At 43.1% G+C, this 25,571-nt stretch overlaps 1 protein-coding gene across 3 annotated transcripts in view; it reads right to left on the bottom strand.

Moving 5' to 3' along the window:
- Positions 1 to 25,571, bottom strand: part of lrp1aa (low density lipoprotein receptor-related protein 1Aa) — a 296,995-nt gene that overhangs the window by 209,675 nt on the left and 61,749 nt on the right. For all 3 annotated transcript variants that reach the window (XM_052110997.1, XM_052110998.1, XM_052110999.1), the window contains exons 4-6: positions 10,524 to 10,643; positions 7,396 to 7,524; positions 5,497 to 5,757 (exon numbers count right to left, since the gene is read on the bottom strand). In XM_052110997.1, coding sequence (XP_051966957.1) covers positions 5,497 to 5,757; positions 7,396 to 7,524; positions 10,524 to 10,643 — 510 coding nt within the window. The remainder of the gene's footprint in view (positions 1 to 5,496; positions 5,758 to 7,395; positions 7,525 to 10,523; positions 10,644 to 25,571) is intronic.

Genomic DNA, 25,571 nt, shown 5'->3' with positions numbered 1-25,571 from the left:
GCGGGTATTTAACCGGCGGAGGTGGTCCCATTGTGGTCTCCAAATAACCCCCCAGTGCTCGCTGCGCCAGCCTAATACCCATAGGTAGAAGGACGAGCAGCGAGCCGCCACTGCAGCGTTGCCATGGTCATGGCTTCGCAATGAGGACATGACGCATCCACAAAAGGTGTCTCGTCGAGGGCTGTGCAAGGATCCAGCAGAGGCTAGGGATGGAAATCGCTTATCTCAGCTTGAACCCTCGACCGTTCGGCTCCGAAGAGAAAATCTAATGAGCGATATGCATGACCCCTCCTTTATACGCGTATATCTGGGGGAGTGGCATGCAAATACCACTCGCCAATTCCCATTGGCCTTTTGCAAACATCAGAGGTGTCTCGGGATCTCAAGAGTGACCCCTAGTATCACTACATCGACACAACATTGAGTAAGTGACAGATAGGGAACCCCATTGAGTTTTTGGGATCAGCTAGACTGTAAGGAGTGTGAGAAGTGCTTGACAAGAAGTAGGGATGCACCGATCCGATACCTGGATTGGAATCGGCTCTGATACTGAAGCTTTTAGATGGATTGGGTATCGATGTGTTAGTCATGTTCGTTACTGACATAAAAGAACCATACAAACAACATTAAAGCAGTTCATATAACTCGTGCATTTTATTCAAAGCCACTTGAAGACGTGCGATAGCTCTGTGAATCACAAAAGGCTGTGTTTAATAAGTAAATATATAGTATGCACAGCACCAACTCTGTTGACACAAACTCACGCACAGCCTGGTGATGCACTTGCGACTATTTTTAGCCTTCACAGCGGTGCGCAATATTTGAGCGCTACTCAAAAACAGCATCTCAGATTTAGATGCTCAATAGCTTGCTTTTTTGCAACAGAGGCAAAAATAAACACTGGTTTCTTTTCTACTGAAAACTTGAAGACTGGAATTACTGTTAATTTTGCTGAAACATTATCCATCCAGTGTTTTTTAATAAGATATACATTTATATTTAAATAATGTGTAGTTAGAGGTTTGTGTTTCTTTACATATTAAAGAGTACTCCCAATTAATTCCACACAATAATGTAAAGATATTCTAAACTGATTATGCAAAAAACAACACTGGTATCAGCTTGGGATCAGTATCAGCCGACACTGAGATTTACGATATCGGAATCAGATGGGATGAGAAAATGTGGTATCGGTGCATCCCTAATGGCAAGTGCTACAAGAAGAGTATCTGGACAAACTGACAACTAGAATGCAAAGGATCTGCAAAGCTGTCATTGCTGCATGTGGAGAATTTAAAAAACAATTCAAATTGGAATAGTAATTTTTAATGTTATTAATGTCCTGACTATAGATTGTGATCTGTTGAATGCCACTTTGGTGAATAAAAGGACCAATTTCTTTCTATGAGAGCAAAATCAATTTCCATGACGAAAAATTTCAATGTACTGCCAGTCTGTATGTATATATATATATGATATATATATATATATATATATATATATATACATACAGATTTGCACTCAAATCGCATATAATCGCTATTTGCACTCAAATCGCACACTATATTCCAACATTATATGTATATATACATACATCTACAGCTGATTCTACATAATATATACACAAGGGTAGCCAAATATGCTACTGTCCTTCACAATGTTAAAAATAAGAGGAACAAAAACAAAAGCTTAAGAAGAGAAGAGTAAAACATCTGCTCATCTCATTTGTGTGTCACACTGAGGTCATGAATCATGGCAAACACATTTCCTGTGTGACACTTCCAAAGATGCCACAGTAACTCAAAGAGAGGTGAACCCAGCTTCACCATGGCCTTCCACGGCAATACACTAACAGACACCCTGCACACAACAATGAGCTCTCTGGAAAGGAATGTTATTTGAAACGCTTCCTTAAAACTATGTGGAAAATGTGAGATGTAAAAATGGTGCTGCTGTCTGCAATGAAAATACCAAAACACTTTAATACTATTCAACGTTATTAGACATTATTAATTATTTTTTGGTGAGAAAAGGTTTCTAACTTGAGACCCCCACATACTTTTGAAGGTTTCACGATTGTTCCAAAGTCCAAAAACATTATTTAAATACACTGAGTATGACATTTTCACCTGTTCATTATTATTACTCTTTTTCACCTCAGTCTTTAGTTTGGTTTTATCACACATGTGGTAGGAAACTATATCCCTAACTCCAGCAACAGGAAGTCAATAAGCAGCAACAGAAAGTCTATGATCGCTTCCTAGTGAGGGCACGCTGCCGCAGTTAACCCTGTGACCTGTGAATATTTGTGGGAGAAATGTGTCACCGATCAATATGCATATAAACAGAACTGTGTGCAACATCTCAGTTTATAGCATCTAATAAGGACTAATATAGACAATAAATAAGACTAGTGTGTAATTCCAATGCTGGTCTAGGCTGGTTTAAGCTCAATAGAGCTGACTTTGTGCAGGTCTAGCTGGTAGACCAGCACGGTCTTTCTGATCATACTGGTTAAGTTAATTTAAAAGCCTGGTTGGGGGGCCTGGGTAGCTCAGCAAGTAAAGATGCTGACTACAACACCTGGAGTCACAAGTTCAAATCCAGGGTGTGCTGAGTGACTCCAGCCAGGAATCCTAAGCAACCAAATTGGCCCGGTTGCTAGGGTGGGTAGGGTCACGTTGGGTTAACCTACTCATGGTCACATAATGTGGTTCTCGCTCTTTGTGGAGCACATGGTGAGATGTGCGTGGATGCCATGGAAAAAAGCGTTAAGTCTCCACATGCGCTAGGTCTCCGCGGTAACACGCTCAACAAGCCAGGTGATAAGATGCATGGATTGACGGTCTCAGACACAGAGGCAATTGAGATTCGTCCTCCGCCACCCGGATTGAGGCGAGTCACTACACCACCACGAGGACTTAGAGCACATTGGGAATTGGGCATTCCAAATTGGGGAGAAAAGGGGAGAAAATCCCCAGAAAAAGAGAAAAAAGCCTGCTTGGGACACCAGCACACCAGCATCCTTTGCTGGGGAACCAGCATACAAAACACTACATAGGATGGTGATCAGCATTTTTGATCTTTTCAGCAGGCAAAGCGCCATACAAGTAGTCCATGCAACTTTCCCACTATATTCCATGTCTGCTAAAGCCATTTGATAACAGCCAACAGCCTTTATTTTATGCCACAGCCATCATAACTCATGACTTGCTAATTGTGATTGCTAGTCAGATGAATACAGGTGGTATTAGGGGAAGTCACATTCTAATGCTAGTCTACATAGGCAATTCATTGTGTTTTGAAACAGAAATGTTTGCAAATTTTCCATCTCAGTTTATTTATATACACAATATATATTGCAGAGTGACTATTTGCACTAGGTGTAAATAGCACTGTGGTGGTGGGGGCGTGATTGAGCACCAGGAAATGAGAACGGTAAGGATCATCATCTGGCAATGATTGTCTCTAACAGCTGTTTATCATTGCAAGGAGAGTTGGAGATCGATATAAGAGTGAGCCAGTTGTCAGTGATGCAGAGAGAAAGTTACCGCTGAAAGCATGCTTGTTGAACAGCCAATTTTGGGTTACAAAATAAATACCATTTGAGGTAAGCGAGGAAGAATGCCGCCATGGATGCCTCACCTCTGGAGGAAGTTTACAAGATCCTCGCCAGCATCCACATCACACAACATCAGGCCCTCCTTGAGCTTCGCACAGAATAGGAGCAGCAGAGGGCCGGCAGGAACTCCAGAGCTTGATGCACCAGGAGGGTGTTGTCGCCATGACCCTGTACCCCGCGACCGCCTGGCCCCTTGTACAGTTTGTCAAGATGGCCTTGCGTTGCTCCAAATGGCCTGGCAAAGCACCACATGGCGGTGTATTCAGGAGCCAGCGAGCCCCGAGATCCTTCTATCTCTCTCTCTTTCTCTTCTTGTCTCTCTTCATTCCCCATCTTTCCATCCTGTTCCGCCTCCCCGAAAATGGGGTGTGCCCCCTCCCAAACTAGCTCCTCGGCTCCGGGGACTGCACTAGTTGCCAGTTTCCCCTGCCCCTCTCTGCTCTCACTCCCAGGGTGGTGGACCCACTCCTAATGGCTTAGAGCCTGGGCCGGCCTGTTGGAGCTGTGGGGAGCCCAGGCATTTACAGGACCAATGCTCGGTGATGGAGGTGGGGACATTGGTTCAGGTCTCCGACACACCACAGGCCACCCCAGATCGAGCTGGTGTGTACCGCATACCCATGAGTAATAAGGGGATTACATACCAGGCCTGGGTGGATTCAGGTTGCAGCCAAACCTCCATACATCAATGCCTGGTTCAAAACGAGGATTTGGGTGCTAGTCACAAGGTGAAAATAAGGTGTGTGCATGGGGATTTACAATTACATTTACCCTGTAGTGACTGTGATGATTCAATTTCAGGGACAAAAGCATAGTGTCGTGGCTGCGGTTAGTTCCCTCCTCACCCATCCGCTAATTTTGGGCATGAATTGGCCAACGTTTTCAACTTTATTAAGGGAAATTTGTGTGGAGGGGTCCTGTAATAGAGTGTCTCGGTGTGGGATTTGTGATGCGCTGGCTGGGAGGCGAAGCCGTAGCCGTCTATGTCAGCTCCATTAATATGGTGTTAATATAGTAACCATGTTTAATTGTGTGGTTAGTGTTACTATGATTTTACTACAAAATACCATTGTAATACAATGATTACTGTAGTAAAACCATGGTCATTTTTTGTAAGGGAAGACTAGGGTTAGGTTTAGGGGTAAGGATTAGTGTAGGGTGTCAAAAAGATATGTTTGGTTGCTTTTTTCACTTTACACAATATTGGGGGTATGGGTCACTGTATAGCTGTCCCTCAATGTCCATGGGGGTTACATGTCGGGTGCTTTGCCCTTGAGATGGGAACATATGATTTCTTGAATGTTCATCAGTAAACTTTTCAAATGAAATGCAACATAAATAAATAATATTCTGAAACTTTTAGGCACAGATAAATAAAAGCATAATTTACTGAGAATAAGTACATATTCTGTGCCACATATATTTCAGCAAACATTATGGGTAAACACATACTCTCTCACTTTAGCAGGAACACACTTGGACAAAAATGTCTGCTCTTTATGTAAGGACTCTGTCTGCCAAAGCACTCAACACACACACACACAGGTACGGCTAAAAATTATATCCAACAACCCTAACCCTACACCTAAACCTAATCAAAAACATTCTGCATTTTTACAATAAAAACAAGAAAATTTTGTATGTTTTTTTTAAGCGATTTGAATTTTGACATTTGGTTTTCAAAAGAACAAAGAAAGTCATGCGTGTTTGAGTGAGTAAATGATAAAGCAATTTTCATTTTTTGGTGAACTATCACTTTCAGGCCGAATGCAACAGTATGATAAAACATGTTTTAACATTTGATTTCACCAACTTAAGCACACAACTTAAACCACACAGTGATGGAAGAAAGAAATCTTGCCAGCATGACTTACGATGCAAGCTGAGGGAGATGTTAATGGTCCTCTCCTCTGTAAAGCTCTTGAGTCCAGTTATCTTAGCACACTTCAGATGTGTACTCGCAGGCGAGTCACCCACGCTGATCCAGCACACTGTTTCCTGTGTGTACAGGAAGTCCATGGCCGTGGTCTGTTTGGTGCTGATGTGCAGTGATGGGCTGCTTGAACCGCTCAGAGATGTAATCTGTATGTTCTGATAATTTGCAATCAGTAACACGGGCAGACGCTCCACAGGCACTACATGAAACGGGAAGAGAATATCTTTAAAGTCAACTATAACAACACTGTCAGAAATCAATTTCTTAATCTGTATTTTTGGATTGAATTCCAGTAAAATTTCAAAACATCTTATAACAAGACAAATTGATGTCAAATAAATATCTTAAGATATTAAAAGAATAGTTCACCTAAAAATAAATAATAATTTACTTACCCTTATGCTGTCCCAGATGTGAATTACTTTCTTTCTTCTGCTGAACACAAACAAAGATTCTTCTAAGAATATCTCAGATCTGTTGGTCCTCACAATGCAAGTGAATGGGTACCAAAATTCTGAATCTCCAAAAGCACACAAAGGCAGCATAAAATAATCCAAATGATTTTAAATCCATGTCTTCAGAAGAAATATGATAGGTGTGGGTGAGAAATAAATCAGTATTTATGTCCTTTTAACTGTAAAACTTCACATTCACATTCTTCTTTTGTTTTTGGCAATTCACATTCTTTGAGCACATACACCTACTGGGCAGGAAGGATAATTTATAGTAAAAAGGACTTAAATATTGCTCTGTTGATATTGAGCTGCCTCAATGTGCATTTAGGAGATTCTAAATATTGGTACCCATTCACTTGCACTGTGAGGACCTACAGAGCTGAGATATTTCTCTATAAATGTTTGTTGTTTTCAGCAGAAGAGAGGAAGTCATACACATCTGGGATTACATGAGGGTGAGTACTGCAAATGATAAGAGAATTTTTGGGTGAACTATCCATTTAAACTTGTATGAATTTCTTTCTTCTGCAGAACACAAACAAAGATATTTTGATGGAAATATAATGTAAATATATTCATACAAAGCAAGTCAATGGGGTCCAACATTTCCAAGATCAAAAAAGGACATAAAGGCAGCATAAAAGTAATTAATCTGACTCACTGTGACGCGTGACACTGTAGTGAAAAAAGAGTTACATTTTGGTCTGTTCTCTGTCCAAAATTATTGTATCACTTCAGAAGACATGGATTAAACCACTTGAATCATTTGGATTACATTTATGCTGCCTTGACATCTTTTTTTAAGCTTGGAAGGGTTTTTCCCAATTTACTTGCAATTGTATGGATTTATTCAAATCATATCTCCATTAAAATATATTTGTTTGTGTTCCGTAAGAGAAATAAAGTCACGTAAGATTGAGATGGCATAAGGGTGAGTAATTGATGACAGAATTATCCTTTTTGGGTGTTTATTCCTTTGAGACTTGTTTTCATTGTTTTTTTTTTTTATATAATAATTACTCCATGGGCGAATTATCATTATTTATTAATATTTTCAAAGAAAATTCAAACAATAAAAATAAATCAGCCAAAAGTACATTTTTACTATTTATATTTATAAATATAATCTATAATATATTTTTATTAAATGTAGCATTTTATGTTACATATCATACATTTATATTTATGATATTTAACAAATAAGTAAATACTTTTTTATAATTAATATATATTTTAACTGGAAATTAAGAAAAAATAAAATTATTTTTGCAACAAATTGAACTGATACATTAGAAGAAACGGGCTGGTGTGGATAGAAACACAACTATCAGAGGAAATGAAGCTTTGTTTTATCTAATCTTGGGTGGTTATGTTTGTCTTACCATTCTTGGCCTTGCAGGAGCGGTTATCTGGTTGGACTAGATAACCTTCCACACAGGAGCAGGTGTACGATCCGTCTGTGTTCGTACATGTCTGACTGCAGGTGCCATATATTGTACACTCATCAAAATCTGATCCCACACAGACACAATAAAGGAACAAAATCAGACCCTCTAAGCAAATAAAACATTTCAAGAACAAACAGATATGTAAAAAGGTTCACTAAGTCTTATTATTTAAAGTGAAATTTCGACTGAGACTATGCATATACACCAGACTAGAATATTTGTAATTAAAGTTCCATGATATTGATACAGTATATTGGTGAACCTATAGCTTATTTTTTTAAGAATCAAAGAGTAATTTTCTATGGCATGTTCCAACAGCACTAAACAGTTATTCTACTTAATTTCTCTAATATCTTTTCCAGTGGTTAAATTGGCTTTTGTAGGGAGGGGGAGCCCTTATTTACAGTGAATGGTCATCATTCAAAATCCCGCCGTAAAATGACTTAGGGTTTTTACACCAATGGGGCTCTTTTTCCAGTATTAATGTGTAAGGTAGGGTTGAGTAGTTATTCAAACAAAGACAAATACTTTACAATTCACTTATTTTATTATTATTTTTTATCTTGAATGTTAACAGGCAGGCAACGGATTTCACCCTCGTAAAATGTATGAAAGGAACATGTTTGAAAATATTGCAAGCCAGAAACGAATATGTAGCTAAATTTATTTTTTATTTGTACAATTTAGAAACGTTGAAGTCCCTTTGCACCTGTATGTAAATGTAACTCTTGCAGTAATTATTTATCATATTCATGCAGCCTGTGTTATTCTGTTGAGTGTTGAAAAACCATCGAGGAGAAACGCATCAAAGCGGGCGAGTAAACTCGCCCGCTTTGCAAGAAACATTAAACGTTCAATAAAGTTTTTTTTTTATTATTAGTAAAACTGAATAACAAATTAACAGGGAAGTAGAGTTGGAAAAAAAATTATAATCTCCGCCTTTACTGAGTTTTGTAATGCCTGATAGAAAAGTATCTATCTTTGAGAGCAATATAATACTTTAGGCAATTGCAGAATAGTCCCATTAGTCACAGATACACTTCAGAAAATTGAGTACACAACTATTTCTGGCCTTAAAAGTTACAAAAACCAAATCAATGCAGAACATTGTATCTCAAAAGCATTACAATGTGGCCCCCCATGCACTACTTAAAACCCGATGTGGCCCCTTTACCAAAATAGTTAAAAATATTAATAATTACACACATCACCTTTACAAATTTGTTTCAGGATTTTACAGTAAAAGTAACTGTTATATTTTGACAAAATATTTCAGTTTCAAATGAAATAATCTAAAGGTAAAATTTATTAGACATCAACAGTGGCAGTTTAAAGTTTCAAGATGTGTTTCAGCTAGTATTTATTTTTCATAAATACATTCATTTATTATTATTATTACTATTATTTAAGACTAGCACACTGACCTAACCATGGTAATGAGGAGCCTTTCCTTCTGTGTAATATGTGTATAAATATTAGGTAACAAATGGGATAATAATGGGCTCATATAAGTACAGACAGGAGCAGTCTGGCGTCACTGTCGTGCACCTACAGTATATGCAAACTGTTAAAAATCAATATATTACTTTAAATGCTCACGCAGCTGATGTTATTCTTCATTTAGTAGTTCATTTAACATGTAAACTAACATGCTTTAGTTATATAACATGTTCTAGCTACATGCTATTTTTATATTCGATCGCTCTAGCCGTTAGCGGGATTCCATGGTAACGTCGCTGTCTTAGAATAGTGACAGTTTTCCCTTGATGGTTGTGGGCGGGGTGCTGAACCAGCGATTAATGCATTTATGACGTCTGATAATTCCATGTAGCCTGTGTGTCTCTGTGTAGTCTTGCTAATTATTCAGTCTCATATGCCATGTATTTGCCAGGAGTCAGGAGATGAAAAATAATTTAAGTGGAATAACAATATTTGGTGCTGAAGGAGACAGAGCTGAGCTCCGGCAGGGTGTGTTGTGGACCTGAGGAGGCGGAGCTGCTCCGGCCCAATTTAACCTCTGACCTTTTCTACATACGCTACAATCCAACAGCACATTTGTGAGTGTGATATTGCTTGATATTGCTCTAGTGTTTTATAAACTAGACATTAATATCAAGTAAATTAAATTTCAGATACAATATGGCCAGTTATTTAATTACTTTTTGCTGTTAACCAAAGTAGTTTGGTTACAATGTTGAGAACCATAGATTGTACGTGAACACAGACACTTGGAGGAGTGATACATACAGCAAAAGGTTCTAGTGTGGTTACACTAAATATCAGTGCTTGTACGATCATATTATTGGACCATGACTAACTATTGCAATAAATAGAATTATAATATTGGCCATGACATAAAAAATATTTATTGTATATCAGCCAAAATGTGTATATCTGTATCCATGTGGTCCGTCCCGTGTTTTCTGTTTCACCCTCGCCAGTCACGTTCCATGTCACTCTTCCTTGTTATCCGTCCCGTGTTTTCCGTTTCACCGAACACGCTCCCTGTCATGTCTTCCTTGTTGCCCGCCTGTTTCACTGTCTCTGTTAGAACTACACTTCCCTTCTTCCTCACTCCTCATCACCGCTGTCACAGCGTTATTGTCCGCACCTGTCGTGCGATTTCACGATCACCTGTCTTCGTTAATCTGTCATTGGGTTTGTGTGCTCATTGGTTCCTTTGTTCTCTGTCTGTGTATTTAAGCCCTGTCTGTTTGTGCTGTGTTGGTCGTTCAGTATAGTGTTTCCGTGTGTCAGTTCCGATGTCTGCTTAAACGCCCTCTGTCCGTGTTCCCTGTCAGTCTGTCTACTCGTTCACGGTTACCCTGTTGTCCGTCCAAGGTTCCCCTGCTGTTTTCGCGCTCCTGCCTGTTTTCCCATCGTGGACTTTGCTTTGTTCTAGTGTTTGTTTATTTTGTCCTTTATCCCAAATAAAGCCCGCGTTTGGATCCGCACTCTTGTCTGTCTTCCCTCATCACCACAATATCTGTGCTTCCCTGTGTGTGTTCACAAAAATTGTGTGTATTTTTTCCCGTGTTAATGTGCGTTTACACATAACCAACCTTTACAGTTTTTTGCGTCTTGGCTGATCTCATAACCACCCTTACAGTAACACACTGGGCTGGTCTGTGTAACAGCACAGTTGTCCTGGCAACCAGCAAGAGTACAGTTGATTTGCAGTTCTACAGAGATCAGAAGAAAAGACACAGAGAGAGAAATATCATATAAAGACTGTAGAATTCAAAACAACTAACAAAAAACTGTCAAAAAGCATTTTCAAAAATTATCATATAGTACATTTACAATGCTGCAGAGTCAGACTAAGCACTAGAATCCAGAAGACATCTACTGCAATTTCTTTGTTTTAGGGGTCATATTCTGCACTTTTTATCATATTTGTTCTTTCCCCCATTAAGTTCATTTATAATGTTAATAAAGGTTTATTTAATAAACAAATAGTCATCATTTAGTTTTTCATGACCATTTTACACACTTTCTCTGCCACTTAGAATTCAACTGGTTGTTTTTATTATTGCATTTTAGACTTCTTCATGTAACAAATTTCCATCATATTGAATTCCGGGGGCACGGCCAAGCTGCTGACCCTGTGCTTCTTGGCTTGTTTGCTTGTACTTTTTGTTTGTTTGTTTGTATTTTGTGTTGTTATCCAATACTGATTGAAAGATGGATTAAGCTAATGAAGATGGAACATTATGGAAAATGTATTGTTTTGGGACTTTTGATTTAGATTTGTATCTGTGAAAACGTTCCAGCTCTCTTGGTAACAATTGCATTGGCGCACATGTGCAGATTTATTCACAGGATTTCTTCCTCTCAATAAGAGAGTTCTTGACCTTGACGGAGAACTACATAATTTTGGATGGATATTCCCCATCTATATTAAACCAGGAGGAGGACAGGAAGAGGAGACGGTATAAACAGGTACCAAAAAATGGGGTTCGAGAGGTGGCGTTAAAAATAGACTGCGGAGCGGTGGGACTCGCCCTCCACTCTCCATGATATCTCTTTCGAATGTCTGATCTTTAAAGAATAAACTTGATAAATTAATATTATGGAAAAAAACAGAAGATTTATTTAGAAGTAGCAATCTTATATGTTTAAAAGAAACTTGGTAGAATAAGACCAATTGCAATGTCAACCTCGAGGTATATAGGCTACTGGTATCAGAGCAGATTGCAATGACAGTGGGGAAATCAATTGGTGGAGGACTTTGTTTATACCTGGATAATAATTGTGCAAGTATAAAATACTGGAAAAAATGAGATTGATTATTTGATCAATCAAATAATTAATGAGATATGAGATTATTTCAGTTGCCAGACTGACCTTTTCAGACCTGTCAGACCTTTTTATCTACCGAGTTTGGACAGATTACAGTCTAGTCTATGTGCCGGGACCAAATAATGCCGAAGAGGCTGACAAAATCATCAGCTGTTTCAACAACACAGTTGGGAAGTCTGTCGACCAGCTGGTGTTTGTGATTGGGAGACTTTAATAACTGTAATTTGTCCACACATCTTCCGTCTCTACAGCAATATATTGTATTACCTGTCCCACGTTCAACACAAATTCTAGATAAGTGTTTTGGGAACATAACTGATGCAACTGACTTGTCGAACTCGACCCGCTACAGCCTCTAGAGTGCCTCTTGAGGCCAGGGGAGTGAGGTTTACGCATACCGCAAAGCAATTACATACAAGCTGGCTCCCATTACACTCACCCCTTAAACCTAACTCCCATCTAGGTCACGGCACCACTGTAACCACTCCCGCTCCGAACAGGATTCGAACCAGCGTCTCCGGCATGGGATAAAGGCTACAGCCACTAGCGTCACCTCGAGGCCAGGGGAGTAAGGTTTACAAAATACCTCACAGCTATCAGATACCAGCTGGCTCCTGTTACACTCACCCCCCCACTACAGACTGGCAGGTGTTTTTTGACTCCTGACCTGATGAATTTATTACATCATACATAAAGTTTTTGAAGATATGATAATACCTGTAAAAATGGTTAGAGTTTTCCTATTTAACAATGGATTTGAAGATGTGTCTAAATGAAAACAAGGCTGCATTTATTACAGGAAATAATGATATGGTCAGGGAGAAAGAGAAGGGATTTCAGTCTGAAGTAAGGATGGCTAAAATAGATTTAAAAAATAAAATAAAGTACCTCTTTTTTTGGGGGGTGTAAAACAGGCTTGGGAAGGATTAACTGCAATGATGGCGAAAGAAAAGGCAAAACAATATAAATAAGTTCATTGTGCAAATTTAGTTAATGAATTAAGTGTTTTTATGGCAGATTTGATTCCATAGATGCTAAAAGGAAAAATGAAAAAGTTCTTGAAAAATATCTGCAAGCCCTGAAGTTTAACTGTCAAAAAATGAGGTAGCTAAGTGTTTGGCCCATAGTAAAATTAATAAAGCACCAGGCCCTGATAAGCTAAGGGGTAAGGAGTTAAAGCTCTGTAGTTATGAGTTTAAAAGGACCTTTCACCCAGCTATTTCAACCATTGCTTAATGTTCAAACTATACCACATATGTGGAAGGTATCCACGGTAATATCTATTCCTATAATATCAGGGGCTAGATTACTGGAAGATCTCAGATCAGTTTTTCTGACTTCAGTGTTGGCTAAATGTATGGTAAGGGTTTTGAGTATGTTTTGAGTAAGCATTTGATGTCATCAGTTTGCAAAGTTCTAGATCTCTTACAATTTGCATACAGACCACACAGGGGGACAGAAAATACCACACTTATATTAAGTGATTTTATAGCTAAGCACATACAAGATTCAAATTCTTTTGTACCGACTCTTTTTTTTTAAAAATTGATTTTAGCTCCGCTTTTAATACCATGCAGGTGCATACACATTTACCATGTTTGTGTAATTTGATTGTAAATTTTAATTTGATACTGTGACGAAGCAGGCGGAGAATGGGGATCTATATGCAGCAGTTTATTCAAAAAACATTAAGAAAAACTCAGAAGAAAGCAAAACAAGGGAGACCTGGCACAGAGCATCCAAAACATGCAAGAACTAACAAGGAAACAAGGAAACGAATCCGTTACCTAACGTAACCTCGGTTCTCTCTAGATGAGGGAACGAGTATTGCGTAAGCTAGCTTACGCTACGGGAAAGATTCATCTTTTCTGAGATATTGAAGCCAAAAAATTATCCTTAATTTTGTATCATTTGTCAACGCAGTGCAGCAACTGCAGACCTTGAGCGGGCTAGCTAGCGAGCTCATTGATTGCTCTGCGGCAACTGCTGCAGCCTATAGAGCGAACTTGAGCGAACTTCGCGTCCAATGAGAGGCGTCCAGCGCTACTGCATCAAAGCCCGCCAAAATGGGCGTGGCTAGAGTGCATATAAGCGTAGTTAGTAGGCTGGAACCCTGGTTTTCATTGAATGAAGCGAAAGTCGCTCGTGGCGCGAGCACGGCCGGCTACGCAATACTCGTTCCCTCATCTAGAGAGAACCGAGGTTACGTTAGGTAACCGATTCATTCTCTTACGAGAGGTTCTCTCGTATTGCGTAAGCTAGCTTACGCTACGGGAACACATTGTCAACGCCCCGCTGCCACACATATGTCGTGAATGGAAATCCCGCTGGACCATGCCCACGATGAGGCCATGCCTCTAGTGGAGTGAGCCCTAATGCCCAACGGGCATGGCAGGTCTTTTGACGTGTATGCGGCAGCAATAGCGTCCACTATCCATCTAGACAGTGTCTGTTTCGAGGTGGCGAGACCTTTGGTGCGCCCTCGAATGAAACGCAAAGCTGCTCAGAGCGTCTGAAAGAGGCGGAGCGCGCATTATACAATCCCTGTGCTCTGACTGGGCAAAGGAGATTGGCGTCGCGTTCGCTATCGAATGCTGGCAGCGCCGATAGGGAAATGACCTGTGCTCTGAAAGGAGTACCGATCACCTTGGGAACATAGCCTTGTCTAGGCTTTAAAATGACCTTGGTGTCACTTGGTCCGAACTCAAGACGCATGGCGCTGACAGACAGGCGTGAAGGTCTCCCACACGTTTGACTGATGACAGGGCAGTCAGAAAAGCGGTTTTGAGTGAAAGGTATTTCAAATCCACGGATTGAAGCTGTTTGAAAGGGGGCTTTCATAGTTTCGAGAACTATAGAAAGATCCCAGATAGGGACCGATGGAGGCGCGGGGGTTCATCCTTCTAGCTCCCTTGAGGAAGCGGATGACCAGCTCGTTTTTCCCAGTGACTGGCCGTGCAGGGGTTCGGCGAATGCGCGGCGACCGCCACATACACTTTGGCGTGGATGGGGATCTGCCCTTATCCAGCAGCTCTTGTAAAAACACGAGCAGCGGCGACACCCCACATGTCCGTGGGTCCAGGTCTCTGTCGGTGCACCATTTTGAAAACACAGACCATTTTGGCGCATAGTCTTCTCGTGGAAGGGGCTCTAGCGTGTATGATGGTGTTTATTTCCCCTTCTGGCAGAAGCGGCGGGTAGTCGTTGATCACCGCAGCGTGCAGCGCCAGCGCTCTGGGTGGGGATGCCAGATCGTGCCGTGAGCTTGAGAGAGGAGATCTGCTCTCACTGGGATGGGCCCGCGGCTGTCAGTGACAGCTGCGTAAGCTCCGGGAACCATGTCTGATTCTCCCAGCGGGCTATGAGGAGCACCGAGTGGCGCGTTCCCTGATCTTCTGCATTACCTGTTGCAATAGCGAGGCGGGAGGGAAGGCGTAAAGCGGCGGTTGGGCCAGTCCTGGGCCAGCGGCGTCCTCGCTTCGAGAAAAATATTGGGCAGTGAGAGTTCTCTTCTGGCGCTAAAGAGGTCTATCTCTGCTCTGCGAATATGCGCCATAACTTCTGGACTGTTTGGCGTGCAGGGACCATTCCCTGGAGGAATATTGTCTCTGGACAGTCTGTCTGGGCCGTCATTCAGGTGGCCTGGCACGTGTGTCAGCCCTCAGCGGCGCAGGTGGTACTGGGACCAACTCAGTATGCGTTTAGGTCAGATGGAAGAGGTTCCTGGATCTGACACCGCCCTGACAGTTTAGGTAGGATACCACAGATCTGTTGTCGAGCGGACCAGGACGTGGTGACCCTGAATGACCGGAGAAAGCGCTGCAAGCGCGTACTCGACCGCTATCATTTCCAGACAATTTATGTGAAGGAGCTTTTCCTGAACTGACCATAGGCCAAAAACGGAGAGCCCTCGCGGACCGGCCCCAACCCGTGTTGGGCGTGTCTGTCGAGATGACTTTCGCGAGATACAGCTCCCATCGTCACTCCCGCTGATACCATTCGGCCACTGTCCAGGGCTGCAGAGCTGAAATACAGGTCTGAGTCACCTTGATCGGCTGGCGGCCTGTGGCCCAAGCCCGGCGAGCGCGGTGTTTAGCCAATGCTGAAGCGAGCATGCGCAGTAAACCCAGCTGAAGTACTGCTGCGGCTGAGGCCATGTAACCTAGCACGCTCTGAAATTTTTCAGAAGCGTGAGGCTGTTCATCTGAAAGGGCGCGGCTAGTTAAGCTGAACACGCACGGCGTGCTGTGTAGATAAGCGAGCCGTCATTGCCCGCGAGTCTAGTTCTATTCAATGAAGGAAATTGCCTGACTGGGCTGTAGTGAGCTCTTGGTCCAATTGACTGCAAGACCCAAACTGTTCAGATGGCTGAGGAGTACTGTTCTGTGAGACAGCAGCTCTGTATGTGACTGTGCCATAATCAGCCAGTCGTCCAAATAGTTCAGAATTTGCAAGCCCTGACTCCGCAGGGAGTGCGGCGCCGCATCCATGCGCTTCGTGAAAGTACGAGGTGCTAAAGACAGGCCAAGCGGAAGGGCGGTGTATTGATAAACCTGGCCGTCGAATGCGAATCTCAAGAATGGCCTGTGGCGGGGATTTATCTGAATCTGAAAGTAGGCATCTTTCAGATCGAGAGAGATAAACCAGTCCCCTGGCGCGTATCTGTGAGGAGTTTCCTGATTGTAAGCATTTTGAGCGGTCTTTTTGCAAGCACCTTGTTCAAACCCTTGAGATCTAATATTGGTCTGAGGCCGCCGTCTTTCTTGGGAACAAGAAAATAGCGGCTGTAAAACCCGACTTCGCTCAGCGAAGCGGCACTTTCTCTATGGCCCTTTTGCACAGAAGGTTTGCTATTTCTGAGCGAAGCATGCAGGCTGCTTCCGTGTTCATAATAGTTCGAGCAGCTCTGAAGCGGGGAGGCGGCGATCGAACTGTAGCAAATAGCCCTGTTTTATTGTGCTTAACACCCATTTGGATATCCCTGGGATAGCTTCCCACGCTTTGAAGCGTAGCAGCTAGAGGGTGAATGGCCAAATCGCCCTGATTGCTGCACACAGCGTGCTGAACAGAATGTGTGGCGCGCTTACTGTGCTTATGCATGACTGCTTCGCAGACAGCAGGGACAGGCTGTTCTGTGAGTGACTTCCGATTGAGGTGAATGGGGAAAGAGTCACGTCTGTTAAGTGATCTTGCGAGCATAGTCACGAACGCGGGACTTACAAACAGAGAAGTGTTTGCTGGCCGTGTGACAGAAGCGGCGCAGAGAATGGTAGCGCGCGTATTCGTGGCGCGTTTATTGACTCTAACACTCGGCGGGCTGTGTCCGCTTTATGTGAGTGGGCTCTGATCGGGACACGGGAAGTGTAATGCTTGTGTGTAGAGGTGAACACTGGATTGTGGGCACATTTTCTACACATAAGGCATGTTTGCTTTTACAAGATTTCTTTGGATTGCCGTGAAAGCGGCGTTTGAGTCTGAGCAAGCGGGCAGTATCACCCGGCTTGTTGGCTGCTGAATCCACCACTGTAGTAGCCTGAGAGAGGGGGACTGACAGGGGCGAAGCTTTGGCGGTGGTCCAGCGCGCGGGACTGAGCCGTCGTTTTTTCAACAAGGCTAGGAGGACTCGGTTGCTCAGGTTTCAGCGCAACCTTAGACCGAGGCCAGCGAGGCGGCGGTCTGCTTTGGCTGTCTGGCCTTGATCGAGGCGGCCGCCCTGTCGACACTGAGAAGTCTGACTTTGTTGAGCTGAGGCTGTGAAGAGGCTGCGTGCAGGAGGCTGGTCATGTGGGCGGCCTGCAGAGGAGCTAAGCGGCAGCGGCAGGAAGAGGTTCATGGCTTGGGTGGCTTTCTGGACTTCTGAGCGGTCAACAATGCCACTCACCGCGGGCGAAGAGACCCGGTCGGAGAAGGCGGTGCGTTGAGAGCGTGGAGCGCTCTGCTTCTCCCATGTCGGCTAGCGTTAGCCACAGGTGTCTCTTGGTCACAGTCAGCGAGGCCATGCACTTCCCTAGAGCTTGGGCTGCAGCTTTGGTGGCCTTGAAGGCGAGGTCCGTCGCGCTTCTTAGATCTGTAACAGCCTCTGGGTGCCTGCCTTTCTCATCCCACTCCGAAGAAGGTCCGCTTGGAGGATCTGTAAGGCGGCCATGGAGTGCAGAGCAGATCGCGGCTTGGCGCGGCGGAATAAGCAGCGGCCAACATAGGCAGAAGTTGCTCTGCAGGCCTTAGGCGGGAGCACTGGCTTAGACCGCCATCTCGCGGAGGCGGGCAAAGGTGTGCTGCTACCGAATCCTCGACCGGGGGATGGAGGAGTAGCCCTTCTCGGTGGCGCCGTCCACGAGCGAGAGAGTGGAGGCGTGGGAGCGGATCCTGGCGAGAAGCGCGTTCCACGACTTTGCAAGCTCAGTGTGGAGTTCCGGCAGGAAGGGGCGGCCGGGCCGCGGGTGTTCGCGTGTCTGTTGGGAGCCTGCTCAGGGGCGGTGACCACTTTCGAGCCTGAGGCGGTCGGCGGCTTGTGTGAGGCGTGTTAGTTCCCCGCCGACTCGGCGGGTCCTGCTGGATTCCTGGGCGAGGAGGCGTGGGAGCCTGACCACTCCTGGCTGTCGAAGCCATGATGGAACAGCCCTTATCCTCCGCCTTGTCCTCCGAGATGGCGCGCAGTCGCGGCGGCTGAGCGGCAACTCGCGGCGTCCGAGGCGGGGAGGGTGAAGCGATGCTTTCGAGGAGAGGCTCGGCGAGGCAGTCGCTTCTATCACCGGTTCTGGCAGCCTTTGGGGCGGCGATTTTTCCTCTTGCGGCAGAGCGGAAGGCGGTGCAGTGGCCGGTTCTGGCGCTCGAGTCGAGCCCGCGGGGTCGACGTCGAAGCTGCTGCGCAGAGGTCGCATCCGCCTTCAGCGGGCGAGCTCTTCATGCCCCAGTCCCAGGCAGAGGCGCCAGATGATGTGGCGGTCTCCGGCTGAGAGGGCGGCATGAAGCGCCAAGTGGTGCGAGGCATCTTAAAAAGATGCTAGTTACTCTTTTGTGAAGTTAGTTAAGAACTAGCTTGCTCTAAAAAGGATACGTCGCCCGGATGGCATAGCTCGTAGGATGGCTGAAGGTGGCGGAGGCGGCCGGCTTCCTCGGCTGTCCAAGCTTGCTAGATGCCCCTCGAGCGGCGGCGGCTTCCATTTCAGAGATCGCGAAGAGCTTAGCTGAAGAGATGAAAATCAGGGTTCCAGCCTACTGAACTACAGCTTATATGCACTCTAGCCACGCCCATTTTGGCGGGCTTTGATGCAATAGCAGCGGACGCCTCTCATTGGACGCGAGTTCGCCCAAGTTCGTCTATAGGCTGCAGCAGTTGCCGCAGAGCAACCAATTGCTAGCTAGCCCGCTCAAGGTCTGCAGTTGCTGCACTGCGTTGACAAATGATACAAATTAAGGATAATTTTTTGGCTTCAGTATCTCAGAAAAGATGAATCTTTCCCGTAGCGTAAGCTAGCTTACGCAATACGAGAGAACCTCTCGTAAGAGAACTAAAAGGGCTTATATACACAAAAGGAACAAACAAGGGAATGAGGAACACATGGGGAAACAATCAGGGAATCAAAACTAATCAGGGGAAAACCAATCATAAAATGAAACTACAAAAGGACTACAAAAACCAAACAGGAACTAAACTAAATTTCAACATAAAAGCACAAAACAAAAGACAACAGTGAACATGACAGATACATTGGATTAAAGATTTTCTTTCAGATTAGCCACAAAGAGGTTTTATGAATGGTATGTTCTCTAATGTACTGGTCTTAAATACAGGGGCTCCTCAAGGTTGTGCCACCTGGTTTGTTTTCAATATATATCAATGAGTTACAAACTCAGAATCAAACAGCTATATTAAGTATGCTGATGATATGGTATTGCTTGAAGCTTATATGAAGGATCAACCTTTAAGTGAGCAAACCTATTAAAAGAATGTTAAGTCTCTTGAGGAATAGTGTCAATCAATTGCATTGCATAATGTAAAGAAAACTAAGGAACTGATTTTTAACGTTAAATTGGATGAACAGCTATTGATGAGAAGAGCAGAATTTGTGGACAGGTTGTAGAGTTTGCTGAGTTTTAAATCAAGTATTTGGGTACATAAATTGACACAACGTTGGATTACTGTGTGAATATAGACTGTATTTTTAAGAAAGCAAGCCAAAATTGTACCTCATGCAAAGATTAAAGGGATTTAATGTTGACCAATCAATCATGGAAATGGTATATAAAAGTAATTTGGAGAGTGCTTTAATGTTTAATATTACGACACGGTAAGAAAATTATTTATTTCCACTTTTTAATTATTCTTTTTTCTCCCATGTTCTAATTTGACATGCACAATTCCCAGTTCTCTCTAGGTCCTCGTGGTGGCGTAGTGACGCCTCAATCTGGGTGGCAGAGGATGAATCTCAGTTGCCTCCGCGTCTGAGACAGTCAATCCAAGCATCTTATCATGTGGCTTGTTGAGCACAATACCACAGAGACGTAGCGTGTGGAGGCTTCACACTATTCTCCGCAGCATCCACGCACAACTCACCAAGTGCCGCACCGAAAGTGAGAACCACATTATTGCGACCACAAGGAGGTTAGCCCAACGTGACTCTACACATCCTAGCAACTGGGCCAATTGGTTGCTTAGGAATCCTGACTGGAGTCTCTCAGCAGCACTGTATTCAAACTTGCGACTCCAGGTGTGGTAGTCAGAGTCTTTACTTGCTGAGCTACCCAGGCCCTTTATTTTTGCTTTTATTTATTTCAACACATTCAGAGTGTGTCAGAAGTTTACATACACTTTGTTAGTATTTGGTAGCATTGCCTTTAAACTGTTTAACTTGGGACAAATGTTTTGGGTAGTCATCCACAAGCTACTCACAATAAGTTACCCATTCCTCCAGACAGAACTGGTGTAACTGAGTCAGGTTTGTAGGCCTCCTTACTTGCACAAATTTTATATCGGATTGAGGTCAGGCCTTTGTGATGGCCACTCCAATACCTTGACTTAGTTGTCCTTAAGCCATTTTGCCAACTTTGGAGGTATGCTCGGGGTCATTGTCCATTTGGAAGACCCATTTGTAACCAAGCTTTAACTTCATGGCTGGTGTCTTGAGAAGTTGCTTAAATATATCCACATAATTTTGCTTCCTCATGATGCCATCTATTTTATGAAATAGATGGCAGCAAAGCCCCCCCCACAACATGATGCTGCTATCCGCATGCTTCATGGTTGGGATGGTGTTCTTCAGCTTGCAAGCCTCACCCTTTTACCTCCAAACATAACGATGGCCATTATGGCCAAACTGTAAAATTTTTGTTTCATTAGACCAGAAGTTTTTCCCAAAAATAAGATCTTTGTCCCCATGTGCACATGCAAACTGTAGTCTGGCTTTTTTATCTCGGTTTTGGAGCAGTGGCTTCTTGCTTGCTGAGCAGCCTTTCAGGTTATGTCGATATAGGGCTCGTTTTACTGTTTTTCATATCTAGGAGTCTGAATACATCTCCTTCCTGAGCAGTATGATGGCTGCGTGGTCCCATGGTGTTTATACTTGCATACTATTGTTTGTACAGATGAACATGGTACCTTGAAGCATTTGGAAATTGCTCCCAATGATGAACCAGACTTGTGGAAGTCCAACATTTTTTCTGAGGTCTTGACTGATTTCTTTTGATTTTCCACATGATGTCAAGCAAAGAGGCACTGAGCTTGAAGGTAGGCCTTAAAATACATCCACAGGTACACCCCCAGTTGCTTAAAGGCACAGTTAAATTAGTGTATGTACATTTTTGACCTATTCAAATTGTGATATAGTCAATTTTTAAGTGAAACAATCTGTCTGTAAACAATTGTTGGAAAAATGACTCGTGTCATGCACAAAGTAGATGCCTTAAACAATTACCAAAACATCTCAGTTACTAATGTAACCTCCATTCCCTGAATGAGGGAACGAGATGTTGTGTCGATGTAGTGACACTAGGGGTTCGCTCTTGAGAGCCCCAATCACCTCTGATTTATTCAGGAAAGGCCAATGAGAATTGGCGAATGGAATTTGCATGCCAATCTCTGCCCGGCATATGGGTATAAAAGGAGATGGCGTCCCACTCATTCAGATTTGTGCTAAGGAGAGAGAGAGAGAGAGAGAGAGAGAGTCGCAGCCATGTCAGCGGTAGGTTAAACGCTGTGGCAAGAGGGACACAACGTCTTGTTCCCTCCATCAGGAAACGGAGGTAACATTAGTAACTAAGACATTCCATATCTGTCACTCACTCGACGTTGTGTTGATGTAGTGTCAATAGGGGTCCCTATACTAAACGCCACAGGCACTGAACGTCTCACGAGGTGGCGGAGCAGACACGAGCAAGCTGCTGCGTGCCTCACAGCGAGCGCTCTTCCACATCGTGACCCTCCAGCATGTCAGGTAAGGTGCCTCCCTGGTCCCGTTAAGGTTGGGAGGAGAGCACTTACCAGAGGAGGCTACAGGCAGTGGCCTGTCCTGATTTCCGTATTACGCAGTTTCCCAACGAGCAGCTAATAGAATAGCGCTGGGAAAGTGCTCAAGTGCAATCACGGAGACCACATCCTACCAGAGGGAGGTTAACATGTGGAAAATACCTCACATGGACTTACCGACCGGGAAGTTCGCATATGGAATGGAACTCCTGGGGAGGACCCTATCTATGGAGAGGCTATGCAGTCATAGTGGCTGAGGCAGAGCAAAGGTGGTAAAACCTTGCAAAGGTATTGGGTGTAGCTCAACCCGCTGCTCTGCATATGTCTGTTAGAGGCACCACTTGCCATTACCAAGGAGGATGCAACTCCTCTGGTGGAGTGCGCCCGAACTCCCAAGGGGCAAGGCAGGTCTTAAGATTGGTAAGCCAAAGATATGGCATCCACAATCCAATGGGCCAGCCTCTGTTTAGAGACAGCCTTCCCCTTCTGCTGTACTCCAAAACAGACAAAGATCTGCTCCGAGCGTCTAAATCTTTCCGTGTGGTCCAGATAGATGTGCAGAGTGTGAACTAGACACAACAACGACTACAGGCATTCGCTAGTGACAGAGAGTGCCTGCAGGTCCCCAACCCTCTTGATAGAGGTGAACGCTACCAGGAGGGCAGTCTACAGCAACAGAGTGCTGAGCTCAGACTCCTCCAGGGGCTCAAATGGGGCTCTCTGTAAGGCCTACAGGACCACAGAGAGATCCAAAGAGGGAATCATGCGCAGTCTAGGAAGATTCAACCTCCTCACCCCCATATATATATATATATATATGTTTGGCAAACACCCATGCATTTAATGGTTAAAAGTTGATGAGCCACATATATTTTGCTATTCTAATTATTCTATGGTAAGTTGCATTTTATTATTTGCATTTAGCATTGTTTTTTTCACTTCTGTCCACATGTCCACATTGGAACAGATGTGGGATGCGATCCACCATTTTAAAACCACTGAGTTGTCCAGACTCTACATACAGTAGTAGTACATTGAAGTTATTTTATTTCAAACTGGCAAGAATCCTGTTTTCCATAATATAGTATATTTATTTCAAATTGACAAACTGCTGAGTTACTGACATGATATAACAGCACCTGGTAAAATTTACATACACCCACACTCACAAAATTGACCCAGAACTCAGAGGGCATAAAAAAACAAACCAACAGAAAATAAATAAACCTGATGATTGCTTTAACAGCTCTCAGCAGTATGGTAATATGCAGACAACACTTTATATAAAATTTCAATCATATGAACAGCAGTGAGTCTCTCTGTGTGTGTGTGTGTGTGTGTGTGTGTGTGTGTGTGTGTGTGTGTGTGTGTGTGTGTGTGTGTGTGTGTGTGTGTGTGTGTGTGTGTGTGAGTGAAGGTAGGTATGAAGTTGAGCAAGCACAGTAAGTTCTTCACTGGCAAATCCTTAAGAGGATTGAGGTTTAAAAATAAATTTGACAGGGATTTTTCCTTAACTTCACATTTCACCACACAATGGTAAAGTAAGTGTATGTGGCAGACATAGTCACACTTGTCAGAAAAAAATTACATCCAAAATGAAGTTCAATAAATATCATTCCATGCTCTGAATGTGTTAATGCGGTTACACTACAGTTCGTACTCCATTCACTCCCATTCAAACGCATCTTAACGTGGGAGACCGGAAATGCAAGCTCATGCAAATAAATATCCGGACAAAAGTTAATTGGTGAACTACATGGGAATCCATATAACAAGAGGACACATGACCAATAGAAGATCAGAACATCACACCCTGACCTCTTGGCTCAATACAAAGAATACATATTTCAAAGCTGCTTGTTTTATTGTTTCAGGAAAGTGAGTAGATAATATATTTTAACATTTTGAATATAATAATATTTGTTATTTGTGATGTCTTATTTAATCACACCAGAGGCCTTCCTGCGTGACATCATATCCTTGTGTGTCGCATTGTCTGAAATAAAACGTGCGTGCACAAAGCCTCACGTGACCCACCTGTCAGAATACGTTTTTTTTAAAGTTTAATTATTATTATAATTTTTTTTAGTAATTGTTTAAACAAATTTTATGATTAGTCTGCTTCACAACGTGCCTAAGAACACCCCTTCAACATGCAGACTGTCCACACAGGAGGTAAAAAGTTCTGCTGCTGAAATTGAATGCTACACTTAATTGAAATTCAAATCAAAGCCCCCAGTGGCCAAAGATGGAAGTGCTGTTGCTGTAATGTAAATGTCCACATGGTGGCGTTAAAGGGGAGTATTTTTAGTTGTAAAGAACTTATGTAATAAACTCAGCAGAAATGCATATTTCATTAACCCCACATCCTAACCCAAACCCCAACCATAAACCTAACTGTCAGTGGAATAAAAAGGCTATTTGAGATAAAATTGCAACCACTGGGTCCTCCAAATTGTTTATGTGAGTGCTGTTACTTTCTGGTGTCTATAGGAACAGAACCCATATCTCAGAGTTTGCACACTCAACATGCTATTTGTAGCCCCAGAGTGAAAGGTGGACATGTTTGAATTAATGCAAAAATGTCTAAATGGGGGGTGACGCATGTCAATAATTTGACAGAATGGGGACATTTTCAGGGCAAGTGAACATTCTAAAGCCATGTTCTAAACATTCTAAAGCCATGTTCTAAACATTCTAAAGCCATGTTCTAAACATTCTAAAGCCATGTTGACTAGTGGTGTTTTCTCAAAAGAGGCAAGAGAGGCAGTGCCACCTCAAAAGTTTGGGTGAGAAAAATAATCAACTGTACATAAATAAAAACAATTTTTTATAGCAGTCATATTTCCAAATTAACTCTGTCAAACAGTGACATCAGCGGATAAAGGTTCAGAGCGAGGCAGTGTCCCTTGAGCCCATTGTGATCTCACTGAACTCCGTTGTGGAGTGTATGTGAGGGTGTTAACTGAAATGCAGTGAGGGCTAGTCTTTCGTAGCTTAGACTAAAACGGCAAAGAACAGACTGTGGTCAGTCCGTGGGCCTGCCGTCTGAGGCTGAGACTACATTAGGGGAGATATTGATTCTACTTAGCACTGATTTTCTTGTCACACTGTCAATCAATTAATGCAATATTGCCCACCTCTAATGTTTTCCCAGCGGGTCTCAGCAGACTGTTATGAATAGTACGAGATGTAACAACCAATCAACTCTGAACTCACATAAATGAAATATGTAATAGTGTGTCAGTGAGCCAGCTTTTATTGAGAACTCCTTAACAGTACTGCTCCCTGCCACCATGCCATTATTACTGATGAGTAGATGGTGATTGATCTGAAAATAAGG

Source organism: Xyrauchen texanus, chromosome 39 (assembly GCF_025860055.1).
Source record: "Xyrauchen texanus isolate HMW12.3.18 chromosome 39, RBS_HiC_50CHRs, whole genome shotgun sequence".
In the NCBI taxonomy this organism is placed as follows: Eukaryota; Metazoa; Chordata; class Actinopteri; order Cypriniformes; family Catostomidae; genus Xyrauchen; species Xyrauchen texanus.
Note: the sequence above shows the minus strand (reverse complement) of the source record. Positions and strands in the feature narration are given on the sequence as shown.